This window comes from Paramacrobiotus metropolitanus, unplaced genomic scaffold (genome assembly GCF_019649055.1).
Source record: "Paramacrobiotus metropolitanus isolate TYO unplaced genomic scaffold, Prichtersi_v1.0 Parri_scaffold0000041, whole genome shotgun sequence".
Classification (NCBI taxonomy): Eukaryota; Metazoa; Tardigrada; class Eutardigrada; order Parachela; family Macrobiotidae; genus Paramacrobiotus; species Paramacrobiotus metropolitanus.
In genome coordinates this window covers 483,864-500,722 of record NW_026570261.1, presented here as the reverse complement: position 1 = coordinate 500,722, position 16,859 = coordinate 483,864, and the positions used below count along the sequence as shown (strand labels likewise).

At 44.7% G+C, this 16,859-nt stretch overlaps 1 protein-coding gene across 1 annotated transcript; it reads right to left on the bottom strand.

Annotated features, from left to right (window-relative positions):
* Positions 1-12,196: 12,196 nt before the first annotated feature.
* On the bottom strand, positions 12,197-14,504 carry LOC129590680 (uncharacterized). Its single transcript, XM_055486031.1, has 3 exons — positions 14,499-14,504; positions 12,803-13,094; positions 12,197-12,693 (listed from the first exon to the last, which is right to left on the bottom strand). The coding sequence occupies exons 2-3, from the start codon at positions 13,035-13,037 to the stop codon at positions 12,353-12,355; spliced, it is 576 nt and encodes a 191-aa protein (XP_055342006.1). The 5' UTR covers positions 13,038-13,094; positions 14,499-14,504; the 3' UTR covers positions 12,197-12,352.
* Positions 14,505-16,859: the final 2,355 nt, after the last annotated feature.

Sequence of the window (16,859 nt, the reverse complement as noted above, 5' to 3'; positions counted from 1 at the left end):
GCTGCACCTGCGAACCATGCTGGCTTGCACCGTGATCCAGCAGAGCGCTACATTATGAACAATGGTCACGGATACAGGCGGAATGCAAATGCAAACGAGAGTTACAGTATATGACATACATGATTTATGATTGAACACGGTATATCGTTGGTGATTCCGTCTCACAATATGCAGATCGTACCTATAGAGTTACTGTAGTGCCTCGCACAACTTGAACCACAGAGCATGTGTATGGGATACCAGTACATGGACAGCGCGTGTATGCCAATATTTCCATGTATGTATTATTGTGTGTGATATACGTATTATATATATGATATATGTGATATATGTATTATTATATATATTTATTTCCATGTATGTATTATTGTGTGTGATATATGTATTATATACAAGGTAGCCTCGCGCATCCGCGCTCGGCACTTAAGTACTGGATAGTATTAGCTTTGTTTTGGAAAGGTCATTATAAATATGTAAAGGCTGACGTTCGGAATTTCTGACGTTCTGACAATTTTAATTTTTCACGTTCTGATGTTTTGACGTTCTGACGTTGTTTCGTTCTGACGTTCTGATGTTCTTACTTTATGACTTTTTGACGTTCTGACGTTATGACGTTCTGGCGTTCTAACGTTCTGATGTTCTTACTTTATGACTTTTTGACGTTCTGACGTTCTGACATTCTGACATTCTAACGTTCTGACGTTCTTACGTTATAACGTTCTGATGTTCGTACTTTACGACGTTCTGACGTTATGATGTTCTGACGTTATGACGTCCTAACGTTCTGATGTTCTTACTTTATGACGCTCTGATGTTCTAACGTTTTAATTCTAACGTTCTGACGTTATGACGTTCTAACAGTTCTACTTTGTGACTTTATGCCGTTTTGACGTTCTGATGTTCTTACGTTCTGACGTTCTAACGTTCTGATGTTCGTACTTTATGACCTTCGGACGTACTTAAGTCCTGATGTTCTTACTTTATGACATTCTGACGTTCCGACGGTGTTACGTTCTTACGTTTTGAATTTCTGACGTTTTGAGGCTCTGAAATACGTATGGACTTTTGCTGTTTTGCATGACGTAATAATATACATATTTTTTTACCTAAAGAGCAAGTAATTATGCATCCGCTAGTCTCCGGGGTTACAGTCATTATGTTTTAAAGCACTTTTTTATTGCTGTGCAGTGAATACTTCTTCCAGTGCTCTTTATGTTTCCTATACTTATGACCTGGTGAAAGCATCTTCTGACCACTGGTTATTAAAAGCAAACAAAAATCTATGCAAAGGACAGTAGTGGTAGCTCGGGCACTAGATCACTTAACGGAGTTCGTGCACTGGACAGTAGTGGTAGCTCGGTCACGCGTTCACCTAACGGGCTCTGTGCACTGGACAGTATTGGCAGCTCGGTCACCCATCTACCTAACGGGATCTATGCACTGGACAGTATTGGTAACTCGGTCATCCATCTACCTAACGGGAACTATGCACTGGACAGTATTGGTAGCTCGGTCACCCATCTACCTAACGGGATCTATGCACTGGACAGTAGTGGTAGCTCGGTTACTAGATCACTTAACGGAGTTTGTGCACTGGACAGTAGTGGTATCTCGGTCATTAGATCACTTAACGGAGTTCGTGCATAGATGAACGCGTGACCGAGCAGTAGTGTTAGCTCGGTCACGCGTTCACCTAACGGGCTCTGTGTGCTGGGCAGTATTAGTAGCTCGGTCACCCATCTTCCTAACGGGATCTATGCACTGGACAGTAGTGGTAGCTCGGTCACTAGATCACTTAACGGAGTTTGTGCACTGGACAGTAGTGGTATCTCTGTACTCTTTCACCTAACGGGTTCTGGGCACTGGACAGTGGTGGTAGCTCGGTCACGTTCTCACCTAGCGATTTTTTGACGCACTCAATCACTAGGTGAGTGACTGACCGAGCTCAACCTGTCCAGTAAGAAATATCGCTAGGTAAGGAGAAAAATCGCTAGGTGAGGATGTGACCCTGCTACAACTACTGTCCAGTGCACAGAGCCCGTTAGGTGAGCAAGAGCAAAGCCCGCTCGATGACTCACTCACCTAGAAATTCCGCTCAGTGGGCAGTAATGGTGTTTCGGCCACTCACTTGTCTAGTGATTTTTCTTACTGGTCAGTGGTGGTAGCTCGGTCACCCACTCATCTAGAGATTCCGCTCAGTGGTCGGTGATAGTGTTTCGGTCACTCACTCGTCCAGTGATTTTTCGTATTGATTTTATATTTTTACATTTTATATCGGTTGATTTTAAACGTGTTTCGAGCTCGGCAACACCGGCAGCAATGTTTGAATAACGCGAGTGTTTGAATAAGTACAATAATTTATATATTTTTCGGTTTAATTAGTGTGATAATTATGTCTATTGGTATTTTGTATTGTATCTAGGCAAATATTTCTAAGTTTCAAGGTGACCTTTAAGATGGGTTGGATCAATCTGGTCTTGATGCCGGCTTGATACCGGCTCGATATTTTGATAAAAAAAACACATGCCGGCCACTTCTGAACTATCCCGGATCTAATGGTGTTGTCCGTTTTTCCAGAAGTTTTATGGTTATAGAGATCTCAAAACTATGGGGCGCCGCGCGTAGTATAGATCTTGTACTTAATATATAATTATGACATAATTATGCATTATTGTATGTGATACAGACACTATCGCTGACCAGCTTACACATATGCAGTTCGTTTGTTGTGAATTTAGTTTTAGTACTCAGTTTTGTACTCACTTGTGATACTAATTATTCAAAGTTATGCGATTTTCAAGAACAATACTTTAGGCGCGCTACCCGTCTGCTGGTTCCCCGTAGGCGTATGTAACCGACCAAAACGTCCGGACGACCAAGACGTCCGGCGGACGTTTTAGTCGTTAAACCGACCAAATCGTCCGGGGATCAAAAAAACGTCCGCCGTAAATTTTGCCCACTCAACAATTTTTGCGTTCTCGATGTGATCTGAAGTTCCTGAGAGAGTCTCAGCCCGGACACTTTGGTCGGAGCACTAATTCAGCCCGGACACTTTGGTCGGAGCACTAATTCAGCTCGGACACTTTGGTCGGAGCACTATTTCAGCCCGGACACTTTGGTCAGAGCACTAATTCAGCCCGGACACTTTGGTCGGAGCACTAATTCAGCTCGGACACTTTGGTCGGAGCACTATTTCAGCCCGGACACTTTGGTCAGAGCACTATTTCATCACGGACACTTTGGTCGGAGCACAATTTTGAGCCGGACACTTTGATCGGAGCACTATATTGACCCGGACACTTTGGTCGGAGCACTATTTCAGCCCGGACACTTTGGTCGGAGCACTAATTCAGCCCAGACACTTTGGTCGGAGCACTAATTCATCACGGGCACTTTGATCGGAGCACTATATTGACCCGGACACTTTGGTCGGAGCACTATTTCAGCCCGGACACTTTGGTCGAAGCACTATATTGACCCGGACACTTTGGTCGGAGCACTATTTCAGCCCGGACACTTTGGTCGGAGCACTAATTCAGCCCGGACACTTTGGTCGGAGCACTATTTCAGCCCGGACACTTTGGTCGGAGCACTAATTCAGCCCGGACACTTTGGTCTGAGCACTATTTCATCACGGACACTTTGGTCGGAGCACTATTTCAGCCCGAACACTTTGGCCGGAGCACTATATTGACCCGGACACTTTGGTCGGAGCACTATTTTAGCCCGGACACTTTGGTCGGAGCACTAATTCAGCCCGGACACTTTGGTCGGAGCACTAATTCAGCTCGGACACTTTGGTCGGAGCACTAATTCAGCCCGGAAACTTTGGTCTGAGCACTATTTCATCAAGGACATTTTGGTCGGAGCGCAATTTGGAGCCGGACACTTTGGTCGGAGCAATATATTTGCCCGGACACTTTGGTCGTAGCACAATTTCAGCCCGGACACTTTAGTCGGAGCACTATATTGACCCGGACACTTTGGTCGGAGCACTATTTCAACCCAGACACTTTGGTCGGAGCACTAATTCAGCCCGGACACTTTGGTCGGAGCACTAATTCAGCTCGGACACTTTGGTCGGAGCACTAATTCAGCCCGGAAACTTTGGTCTGAGCACTATTTCATCAAGGACATTTTTATCGGAGCGCAATTTGGAGCCGGACACTTTGGTCGGAGCACTATATTTACCCGGACACTTTGGACTAAGCACTATCTCAGCCCGGACACTTTGGTCGGAGCACTATTTCATCAAGGACATTTTGGTCGGAGCGCAATTTAGAGCCAGACACTTTGGTCGGAGCACTATATTTACCCGGACACTTTGGTCGGAGCACTAATTCAGCCCGAAAACTTTGGTCGGAGCACTAATTCAGCTCGGACACTTTGGTCGGAGCACTATATTTGCGCGGACACTTTGGTCGTAGCACAATTTCAGCCCGGACACTTTAGTCGGAGCACTATATTGACCCGGACACTTTGGTCGGAGCACTATTTCAACCCAGACACTTTGGTCGGAGCACTAATTCAGCCCGGACACTTTGGTCGGAGCACTAATTCAGCTCGGACACTTTGGTCGGAGCACTAATTCAGCCCGGAAACTTTGGTCTGAGCACTATTTCATCAAGGACATTTTTATCGGAGCGCAATTTGGAGCCGGACACTTTGGTCGGAGCACTATATTTACCCGGACACTTTGGACTAAGCACTATCTCAGCCCGGACACTTTGGTCGGAGCACTATTTCATCAAGGACATTTTGGTCGGAGCGCAATTTAGAGCCAGACACTTTGGTCGGAGCACTATATTTACCCGGACACTTTGGTCGGAGCACTAATTCAGCCCGAAAACTTTGGTCGGAGCACTAATTCAGCTCGGACACTTTGGTCGGAGCACTATATTTGCGCGGACACTTTGGTCGTAGCACAATTTCAGCCCGGACACTTTAGTCGGAGCACTATATTGACCCGGACACTTTGGTCGGAGCACTATTTCAGCCCGGACACTTTGGTCGGAGCACTAATTCAGCCCGGACACTTTGGTCGGAGCACTAATTCAGCTCGGACACTTTGGTCTGAGCACTATTTCATCAAGGACATTTTTATCGGAGCGCAATTTGGAGCCGGACACTTTGGTCGGAGCACTAGTTCAGCTCGGACACTTTGGTCGGAGCACTAATTCAGCCCGGACACTTGCGTCGGAGCACTAATTCAGCTCGGACACTTTGGTCGGAGCACTAGTTCAGCTCGGACACTTTGGTCGGAGCACTATTTCAGCCCGGACACTTTAGTCGGAGCACTATTTTAGCCCAGACACATTGATCGGAGCACTATTTTGACCCGGACATTTTTGTCGGAGCACTATTTCAGCCCGGACACTTTGGACTAAGCACTATCTCAGCCCGGACACTTTGGTCGGAGCACTATTTCATCAAGGACATTTTGGTCGGAGCGCAATTTAGAGCCAGACACTTTGGTCGGAGCACTATATTTACCCGGACACTTTGGTCGTAGCACTATTTCAGCCCGGACACTTTAGTCGGAGCACTATATTGACCCGGACACTTTGGTCGGAGCACTATTTCAGCCCGGACACTTTGGTCGGAGCACTAATTCAGCCCGGACACTTTGGTCGGAGCACTAATTCAGCTCGGACACTTTGGTCTGAGCACTATTTCATCAAGGACATTTTTATCGGAGCGCAATTTGGAGCCGGACACTTTGGTCGGAGCACTAGTTCAGCTCGGACACTTTGGTCGGAGCACTAATTCAGCCCGGACACTTGGGTCGGAGCACTAATTCAGCTCGGACACTTTGGTCGGAGCACTAGTTCAGCTCGGACACTTTGGTCGGAGCACTATTTCAGCCCGGACACTTTAGTCGGAGCACTATTTTAGCCCAGACACATTGATCGGAGCACTATTTTGACCCGGACATTTTTGTCGGAGCACTATTTCAGCCCGGACACTTTGGACTAAGCACTATCTCAGCCCGGACACTTTGGTCGGAGCACTATTTCATCAAGGACATTTTGGTCGGAGCGCAATTTAGAGCCAGACACTTTGGTCGGAGCACTATATTTACCCGGACACTTTGGTCGTAGCACTATTTCAGCCCGGACACTTTGGTCGGAGCACTAATTCAGCCCGGACACTTGGGTCGGAACACTAATTCAGCTCCGACACTTTGGTCGGAGCACTATTTCAGCCCGGACACTTTGGTAGGAGCACTCTTTCAGCCCAGACACATTGGTCGGAGCACTATTTTGACCCGGACATTTTTGTCGGAGCACTATTTCAGCCCGGACACTTTGGACTAAGCACTATCTCAGCCCGGACACTTTGGTCGGAGCACTATTTCAGCCCGGACACTTTGGTCGGAGCGCTATTTCAGCCCGGACACTTTGGTCGGAGCACTATATTGACCCGGACACTTTGGTCGGAGCACTATTTTGACCCGCACACTTTGGTCGGAGCACTATTTTAGCCCGAACACTTCGGTCGGAGCACTATATTGACCCGGACACTTTGGTCGGAGCACTATTTCGACCCGCACAGTTTGGTCGGAGCACTAATTCAGCCCGGACACTTTTGTCAGAGCACTATTTCAGCCCGGACAATTTGGTCGGATGTTTTCACTTTTGATGTTTTTACTTTCTACTTGGTAAGGCTACTTTTAAGAAAATAAAATTTACTTTAAAAACTACGGTGAGGTGATGAGGTGTAAGGGGCGACAGTATGCTGGCGCTTTTTCCCTCAAAATGTTTATTGGTTTTTCGCTTTCTAATTTAATATTTTTATTTTTGTTTTTTAGTATTACATTTTCGACCGAAGAGAAGCGAAGGTCCTCTATGGGACAAGGAAACGGGACTTTCTGTCACGTCGGTCACGTCGGTCATGCACACATAAATTATTGCGCCTAATAAAAGCTTAAGATGGGGCGTGACCAGTGTGTCTGTCGAATCCCCGAGATCCCTTTGCGGTGGATTTCAAAAACCAAAGATTGTCTGATAGATAAAACCAAAGAGTTCAAAAAACCCTATCATACAAAGTCTGCGGGCCTCCACCACAACCAATCAGCGAGGACGTTAAGTAACTGCTGGCTTCAGTTGCTTGGGAGCTTGTGTGGTGATATTGAAATTTTGCAAATTTTGCTTTCTTGGATATTTTCGGTCTTCTGTTTAGGTCTGCCTGGGAAATATGCTTCTAGAAACCTTTGTGTATAGCGTTGGCTTTTAGATAACAAAAACATATGCTCGAGAAAGGTTTAAATAATATTGACAACTGAACGCACAAAAAACTAGGGGAACCTATTAAAGAAGTGTTCCAAGTGAGATTCGCGAACCTTTTGGTGACAACCGGCAACTGGCAAGCTTCGAGTAACTGCGGAATGGCGGGTGGCTGCTTGTTACTTATGTAGAAGGCAGCGTTGTGTATCAGAAAAATTTGTGATTTGGACGGTACGTAGGGCGATTCAGACAAACCTGGATCCATCAGTGAATCCGGTTGCGCAACTCTGGTTACGTGTTAATTGTTCTTCGCCGGGCGATGCGACAACCCTTTGGGGCGATTCAACAAGCGTTACTTTCGACAAATATTTAACTTTATCAACAAAACACAGTTAACTTTAATCAGCATTCGTCATTTTGCACTGATTTGCTCAAAAAAGAGCAACAGTTATACGGAAGGTTAATACAACGGCACTGGCACGGTATCAATATTTCCACGCTTAACGGTCGCAGACAAACGTACTACCGTTTTTTTGTTGCGGTAGTTTATGCATTTAGAATAGTTTGCTGATACCACCATGTTCCACCGTTTGTCGAATCGCCCTGTCAATGGCGTAAAATGCATAGGCTAAAAATACAACAGGCCTATGTGAAGTCTAAGCCATTGCGTGCTATTCTTATCGAATCGCAATCTGAACCGATTTGGGCTCCAAATTTTGGAGTCCCACTTTGTGGAGACTTAAGAGTACTCCTACAGATCTACTGTTAAATGTTCTATATGTACATCGTTCCACGTTTTTTATAAGTTTTTGTTCGTGTTTGTGGACTAAAAACATAGCGATTTACGAGAAACATGAATATTGAAATGAACTTGGTTAACGCTTTAATTACATAACGCTTGAACTTTAAAGTCCACGCTAAGAATTGTCGATTTTCGAAGAATAATAATAAATGCTTGCTGAGGAATGCTACTCTTGAGAACCGGCAAGATGTTTTGGGAATAAAATGGAAGAGCGCAACTAACCTTACTCCGATGATTCCAGCGTCACTGCTTCAAACGGTTTTTTCACGAAAAAAGGTATCTTTGAATTTTGGTAGTAAATAAGTGATAGGAACATAAGGCGAAGCCAAGCTGCTGCACGAGGAAAGTTCGCAGAGTAGCAGTCAAGCAAAAGGAAGTTTTCTTTTCTTCAGTGTATCAGCCAGTTCTGCAAGAATTGATCATTTTAAAATAAATAAAAGAAGTCCATGTAAGTAGTTAGCTGGTGCGTAAATGACGCCCGCCAGTGGAAAAGGTAATGAGCGCGTTACTAACTGAGTAATCATCAAGGTAACTTCGATAAGCATCATATGAAACCAGCCTTAACAGCCTTTCAATAAAGTAATTTATCTGTAACTCATTTGTTCCGCGCGCAAGTTTGCGCGCGGTCAACCGGTTATTTTAAACAGCTATGAAAGGCAGCCTTTACAAGTCAACCATTATACGGTGAGTTTGTGTAGTATTTAGGCTGACCGAAAGCTTGCACTTAATCATACCGTCCATACGGTAAAGAAAAGTATCAAAGCATGGTTGATTAGAGCATACATTTCAGTTCTTCTACCACAATCAGCAAAGAGTGTACTTTGAAAAAAAGCACACTCGTTCAGGCGGGTGATGAATGACTGTAGTGCCCCGACCAAAGTGTCCGGGCTAAAATAGTGCTCCGACCAAACTGTTTGGGCTGAAAGAGTGCTCCGACAAAAGTGTCCGGGCGGAAATAGTGCTCTGACCAAAGTCTCCGGCTCCAAATAATGCTCCGACCAAAGTGTCTGGGTCAATATAGTGCTCCGCCCAAAGTGTACGGGCTGAAATAGTGCTACGCCCAAAGAGTCCGGGCTGAAATAGTGCTCCGACCAAAGTTTCCGAGCTGAATTAGTGCTCCGACCAAAGTGTCCGGGCTGAATTAGTGCTCCGACCAAAGTGTCCGGGCTGAAATAGTGCTCCGACCAAAGTGCCCGGGCCAATATAGTGCTCCGATCAAAGTGTCCGGCTCCAAATTGTGCTCCGACCAAAGTGTCCGTGATGAAATAGTGCTCAGACCAAAGTGTCCGGGCTGAATTAGTGCTCCGACCAAAGTGTCCGAGCTAAAATAATGCTCTGACCAAAGTGTTTGGGCTGAATTAGTGCTCCGACCAAAGTGTTCGGGCTAAAATAGTGCTCCGACCAAAGTGTCCGAGCTGAATTAGTGCTCCGACCAAAGTGTCCGGGCTGAACTAGTGCTCCGACCAAAGTGTCGGGGCTGAAATAGTGCTCCGACCAAAGTGTCCGGGCTGAAATAGTGCTCCGACCAAAGTGTCCGTGATGAAATAGTGCTCAGACCAAAGTGTCAGGGCGGAATTAGTGCTCCGACCAAAGTGTCCGGGTCAATATAGTGCTCCGACCAAAATGTTTTCGAGCTGAATTAGTGCTCCGACCAAAGTGTCCGAGCTGAATTAGTGCTCCGACCAAAGTGTCCGGGCTGAAATAGTGCTCCGACCAAAGTGTCCGAGCTGAATTAGTGCTCCGACCAAAGTGTCCGGGCTGAATTAGTGCTCCGACCAAAGTGTCCGGGCTGAAATAGTGCTACGACCAAAGTGTTCGGGCAAATATAGTGCTCCGACCAAAGTGTCCGGGCTGAAATAGTGCTCCGACCAAAGTGTCCGGGCTGAAATAGTGCTCCGACCAAAGTGTCCGGGCTGAATTAGTGCTCCGACCAAAGTGTCCGGGCTGAAATAGTGCTCCGACCAAAGTGTCCGGGCTGAAATAGTGCTCCGACCAAAGTGTCCGTGTCAATATAGTGCTCCGATCAAAGTGTCCGGCTCCAAATTGTGCTCTGACCAAAATGTCCTTGATGAAATAGTGCTCAGACCAAAGTGTCCGGGCTGAATTAGTGCTCCGACCAAAGTGTCCGGGTCAATATAGTGCTTCGACCAAAGTGTCCGGGCTGAAATAGTGCTCGGACCAAAGTGTCCGGGTCAATATGGTGCTCCGATCAAAGTGCCCGTGATGAATTAGTGCTCCGACCAAAGTGTCCGGGCTGAAATAGTGCTCCGACCAAAGTGTCCGGGCTGAAATAGTGCTCCGACCAAAGTGTCCGAGCTGAATTAGTGCTCCGACCAAAGTGTCCGGGCTGAATTAGTGCTCCGACCAAAGTGTCCGGGCTGAAATAGTGCTCCGACCAAAGTGTCCGGGCTGAAATAGTGCTCCGACCAAAGTGTCCGGCTCCAAATTGTGCTCCGACCAAAGTGTCCGTGATGAAATAGTGCTCCGACCAAAGTGTCCGGGCTGCACTAGTGCTCCGAGCAAAGTGTCCGGGCTGAGACGCTCTCAGGAACTTCAGGTCACATCGAGAATGCAAAAATTGTTGAGTGGGCAAAATTTACGGCGGACGTTTTTTTGGTCCCCGGACGATTTGGTCGGTTTAACGACTAAAACGTCCGCCGGACGTCTTGGTCGTCCGGACGTTTTGGTCGGTTACAGGCGTACACATGCCATGCCCACGCGCTTGACTTCTTCCATTGGGCGTGTCAGGACTGACTGGCGTCTGATGGCTACAAACGTGCCGCCCTTGACCACTTCTAGCAGTAGCGACAAAAGTTGACCCTTTGTTAAGATATTTAGGCTAAGGGAATACGAGCGACTGCGCCGTTCGTGACTACTTCCGCATACGGTTTTCATCCCTGGCAAAATCATCTGCATGACAGTTACGGTAAAACGATAAGTTTTATTTGATAAAAATTCGAGCGCGCTGTCATTGACTGAAAATTGTGGTGGAAGCGTCTATCTGCGTATTGTTAATCTTTCAAGCATAGATAGGGTCGAGGAAAACTGGTTTTGTCCGTAATTCCATAAATCTTCAGCGACCTTTTGGATGAGAAAAGACCCAGTGCGCGGTACATGATAATTAGCGGAACAAAATGACGCAAAACTTCAATGCCAAAGCAGCCCCTATGCACACTATCTAGTAGATTCTATACGAGGCGTGTGTCCCTTGCTTAGATAGAGCACATTTACCTTACCATACTAAGATAACTGTGCCCGTGTTGTGCAGCGCTGTCAACCACCCAGAGATGGCAACGTCAGGGAGAATTTGAAAAATCTGTTGAATCAGCCGTTGATAACTTCAATTGCTCACATCTCGTGAATGTGGGAACAAAACTGTTCATGCAATATCTCAAAAGATGTGGAAAAAATTCATAAGTTTTTTGATACCAAGTAAGTCAGGATTTAGAGCGGATGAAATAAATTAGAGCCATTTCTGTTTCCCATAGACTTAGCATAGTGAGTATTACGTTGAAGGGGTCCACGAAGAGGTCCTATAGTGTGTCTACGAGAAACTCAAAAAGGCTACAACTTGTTTCAGTTGCTCTAAATCCCATATTACTTGGTATCAAAAATCTTGTGAATTTTTCTGCATCTTTGAGATATTGCTTGAACAGTTTTGTTCCCTCATTCACGAGATGTGAGCACCTGAAATTATCAACGGCTGAATCAACACATTTTTCAAATTTGGTTCTAGCGTTGCCACCTCTGGTGGTTGACAGATGTGCACATTGAGTGCACAACACGGGCACAGTTATCTAAGTATGGTAAGGTAAATGTGCTCTATCTAAGTAAGGGACACACGCCTCGTACGAAAATAATCGGGATGAAATGAAAGTAGAACAGCATATGTTTATTGGAGCTCGGGCGCTGCTTAATGCGTAGACACTAAATGTTGATCAACCGATTGCAATTTGCCAAATAATTGCTACTAAATACTGTAAATAACTTAAATTTTTTTCATTAGTTAGTGCTTTAAAAGTTAAAACGCAAAGCGCTTACGGCTAATCTACGTTGGTTCGGTGACCGTGTTGATCTCCTGCGAACGGGTGCTTTGTAAAAATCATTGCGTTTTCTAATCGACAGCTTAAAAAGACACTTTTCGCACTGCTTGTAAGCTCAAGAGCTATAGTTGTCTTTAACTTTTACTGATGCTGCTCGAAAGATACACAGAAATTGTGTAAACGTTTGCGCTGCATTCTAAAATTGTAAATCATGGCTGCAAGAGAAAACCATGAGCGAGAGATTGTTTTTAAGGCTTGACAGTACTATCTGGAAATCTTAATTATGACTGCGGGTCTGCAGATGTCTCTATAATATCGTTGAAAGCTTTAGCAACGCTTGTGTAACAAGGCGAAGGTGCCGCTCGAGCACAATCAGGTTTCGTGTTGTCCCATGCTACGACAACAAAAGCGCTGATATCCAGACAGTAAGACTTCAGAGCAGCATTGACCGCTGCGGTTATCTTGTCCAGTTCACTGCCGGTGACATCCTGGGGCTTCTTCCTTGTGTTGAGGTAGATATCGGGATAACCGAACAAGCCCGAAGTGCTGTTGGTTCCGAAACATTGGTAGAAAAGGATGTACGAGTCGTAGTCGGTCGCCAATACAATCGAATTATCCACACCTATCCCAACAAAACGGTATAAGGTGCTCGCCGCAACGGCAGCACTATAAAATCAAAGATTGTGCACAACGAATGCAGTGTGTTTTATACAAGTTCGATTAAAATGTACCGGCGGCTTCGGTGTTAGTTCTGGATAGGTCCGGTGGGAAAAAGTACAAACCAATTTGGCGTCCGTCCGTGGTCAGATAACATATTTCGCGATTAGAGCGGCATGTCATGTCTGAAGCATTGTAGTAAAATGTCTGCTCCTGGACCATAATGGCCGCTGGTATTGTGGTCGTGGGGAAATAGCCTTTGCCCAGGATGCGATAAAAGTTGACATCATTGCTCAGTGGACTTTCCATATCGGTGGGATCGATACCCGGATACCAGTTGCCGTAGGCGTACCATGTTCCTGCTACCTGCAGTTGCGAAAAAGCTTTTACGTTTTAGTCATATGACTGTTTAACTCCAAGATTTGTGCTTAAGCTTGGAGGACTAAGCGGCTCGGCATTAGTAATCGTCATTTTTCACAATGAAACGTGACTACATGCCGACATAAAGCGTTTTAAATAAAGCAGATTTATTGGGTCATTCAACTTAACATTGGTTAAACTCAAAATTACGCAGTTCTCATCACTTCAACACATAGTACACTTCATCCAGTCTCTTACCGATACAAAACGTTTCCTGAACACACGCAGCGTTACCTCGCATTAAAGCAACACTGATTCTCTGCTTCAGAAACTGAGTGGACCGTTTCTCCTGTGTCCTCTCAAAAAGCATCTTACCGAGAGTAGACATCTTACACTTCGCTTCTTTACTCCACACGCCCATTGTTTCAAAAACCAAAGCAGAGAAATTGAAATTATCGCGTAAATATCCGTGCTTATTGTTTTTCTTCGCCTCTGCCATCATGGCGGCAGCCCCGGCCTCCTGGGACGTCTTGGCGATGTAGGAAGTGGCCATGGTGTCCGGGCAAGTGACGTCCCAAACCCAAGCTTTGCCTTGGCTGAAGGGGACCGAGGTCATGCCGTCCGGTCGTTTCAGAGTGTCGCGGTACAGGCCTGGTGGTTCCAGAACTGAAGGGATGCAGGCCGAACCACACGCGCGATGAATAACATCTCTGACTTCATTGTGACGGGAAATCTTCGCGTTTTAAATAGCCCTGATTACACATAGAAGAAGAATGAAGTAAATAAGCAACCGATACAGCGCCCATCAGTGAATAATCGAATTAAAAAAAATCACATTATGTAACCTGCGTAGCGAAGATAATTATATTCTGTATTTCGCATAATACCCTATCGATTCTGCGTATACTTACACCTATTTACTGCTCGCTAATATCCTGCATGCACTGATTGCCAGCATTTCTGATATGCTTGTCTGCGTCTGTTCGTGTAAGACTGTAAGTATCTGTAGAAAGCTAAAAGACTACTCGTACAGTAGAGAGTTTTCGTACGAAGTGTCTCGGGGCAACGGTTTTTATTGGAACTGCAGTACTTTGTACTGGTATTGTTGCCTGGAAATGGAATTCCACCAATAAAAACACAATATCGCGGAAATAAAAAAAATTGTTTTTTTTACCCTTCCTGAAATTTGAATGGCCCCTTGGGGGCCGGGGGTCTCTTCATAGTCGCTTTACCTACTTTGTTCGCAGAACATATTCTAATTCAGACTGTATGGTCCCAGTTTTGCTCTACTACTACTAGTAGTACAAAATTTGCCATAAACGTGAAAGCTGCCAACATTCTTCGCCCTAACGCACGTTTTTAGTAACTTACTTGTAGTTGCAAGCACCTGATTTGAGGAAAGAAACCTACTTTACTAAGTCGATTCCGTGATAACTTTTTCCTCCAACGTTGTATAACAATTAGATTAAGGAGAAGATGGTCGTGATCTGCTTTCCCTTTCACTGTATTTTACGCTTTTATCGTAATTTTCGAGAAGTTCTCATAAAAGCTATAGCGTTTGCTTTTTTTGTTGTCGACTTGTTAATGGTAGGATAAGCTCGTATTCTTCAATTTAAATACCTGTGGCTTTAGTTTGAACCTGTTTTGATGAGCATCTTGTACGGCGGTTCAGTACTTGTAACCAGTAACATCACTTCCGATCCTCCCCTTGAATCGCAAGTTATTATTTTAAGTGTATTTATTAAGTACTCGTAATGGATGCTAGGAACACTAGATGCAGTCGTGCTGATTTATTTCAGCTGCACGTTTAGTTTCCATGACAATGGCCGTCACAATCAAAACTGTAGTGTACACGGGTAAGTACAATAGTGTACCTGGACAACGCATGGATAGTTGCTTTAGAACCAGTTTACGGGATGTACATCCGCACACAACCTTTGCGGCGAAAGGTTATTACGCAGTGCACAGTTCGCATCGGTTAAGCAACGGATGGATAGTTGTTTTAGAATTATATACTGTGCAGGCCGTTGTGTACAAAACTGTAAACTGCCAAGAGCCAGATGTGGAAACCTACCCCGGTTTGCACATATTCAAACAGATACTGCGCAGACAAACTGTTTTTACGCCAATGTATGCAAGATATTTGTTTTGGCTACATGTTGTCATAAAATAAGTGAGAAAGGTTTTGGAAGTTAGGTACGGCAGGAAAGTGAAACGGTCCGGGCACATACAGTAGTAACAGTACATAAATTGGGCACCCTATTGATACTTTTTCTACTAACAAGTAACATACAGCAAACATATCGCCGCTAGCTTAAAAATGACCTTTGTGCAAGCCATTCATTTTGTCCACCATTCATTCCGTCGCCATCCGCTTAAGCGTGTCTTACAATTTAATTGACTGATTTTACTACACTAAACTTTATTGATCTGTTCTTCTAAAAATTTCTATGCATGATGATGTTTTCTTATGGTTTTTCTTATGTTCTCCAACTTTAGTTTCTTAGGTTTCTTTATGACTGATGTTTTCCTTTTCTGATGTTTTCCTTCGTTTTCTTATATCTGCGCCGGTCTTTTCGTTTTCCTGTGTTTTCTTAGGTCTTTTATGTTTTCTAATGTTTCCCTTAAGCCATTACGATTTAGGACACTAATATACTACTCGTATGGTCGTTTAAGTGAAACACTATGGTAAGTGAATGGGCGATAGTCGTTTAAGTGAAACACATGAAATAACATTTTCCACAAACCGATTTTCTTTCGGATTTTTTCCTCTTCCGATTAAAACGGATGTACCCTTTCGGGCCTTTACAGAGTACTTGAAATTATTAAGAAAGCTTGATTCCTTTTCTTGCAAATGAGACATAAAGAAATCAGTGACGAAAGCGCTTTAACCACACCACGAGTGCCAATGCACTACGCTCAAATATTTGCAGTCACCGCCATGCGGCGGTTAATTCAGTTCAGATAAATATTTATGTGCAATTGAATTTTTTTCTTCGTTTGCTTGTAGTTGGTGTCTTCAAACTGTATTCGTTTTAATTTAAATAGACATCTTACCCGGCGATGGTACAGCCGCCCAGGGATGGCGGTGACTGCAAATATTTGAGCGTAGTGCAGTGGCACTCGTGGCGTGGCTAAAGCGCTTTCGTCACTGATTTCTTTACGTCTCGTTTGCAAGAAAACGGTTCAAGGTTTTTTGAAAATTTCAAGTACTCTGTAGAGTAATCCGAAAGAAAATCGGTTTGTGGAAAATGTTATTTCGAGTGTTTCACTTAAACGACCATCGCCCATTCACGTACCATAGTGTTTCACTTAAACGACCATACGGGTAGTATCTGTAGTGTACAGTAAGCTATCGTTTGCAATTGCAGTTCAGTGTGCGCTGTGGGCCGCATAAATCGAACTCGTTGACGCTACATACTGCATCACGTCTTAAGGAATTCGATTTGCACTGAAATACGCTTACAGTTTACTCGTATACAAAAAGTACGGTGGACAGAACGAGCGGTGGGCAAAATGAACGGTGGACAAAATGCACGGTGGACGAAACAATAGGAAGCCGTTCGAAATGATGTCTTCCAAGCTATCCACTGCGAGCAGTCCTCCTTGCATTGAAGTTACTGACCCTTTCCAAAAGTACTTGCAACGATTATCGTGAAAATGTTTTACTATAAGTTTTGCTTGTGTACACGCATCCGCCCAGGAAAACTCTTGCGCAAATTCGACGATGACTGCTTCGGCTGTTACTGCCATCGGATGTTTTTTAAGGAA

Coding starts and splice junctions, on each gene's coding strand:
- LOC129590680 (XM_055486031.1), bottom strand. CDS start 13,037: ATGGAAAGTCCACTGAGCAATGATGTCAACTTTTATCGCATCCTGGGC. Junction 12,694..12,802: donor AACTAACACCGAAGCCGCCG/GTACATTTTAAT, acceptor TTGTTGGGATAG/GTGTGGATAATTCGATTGTA.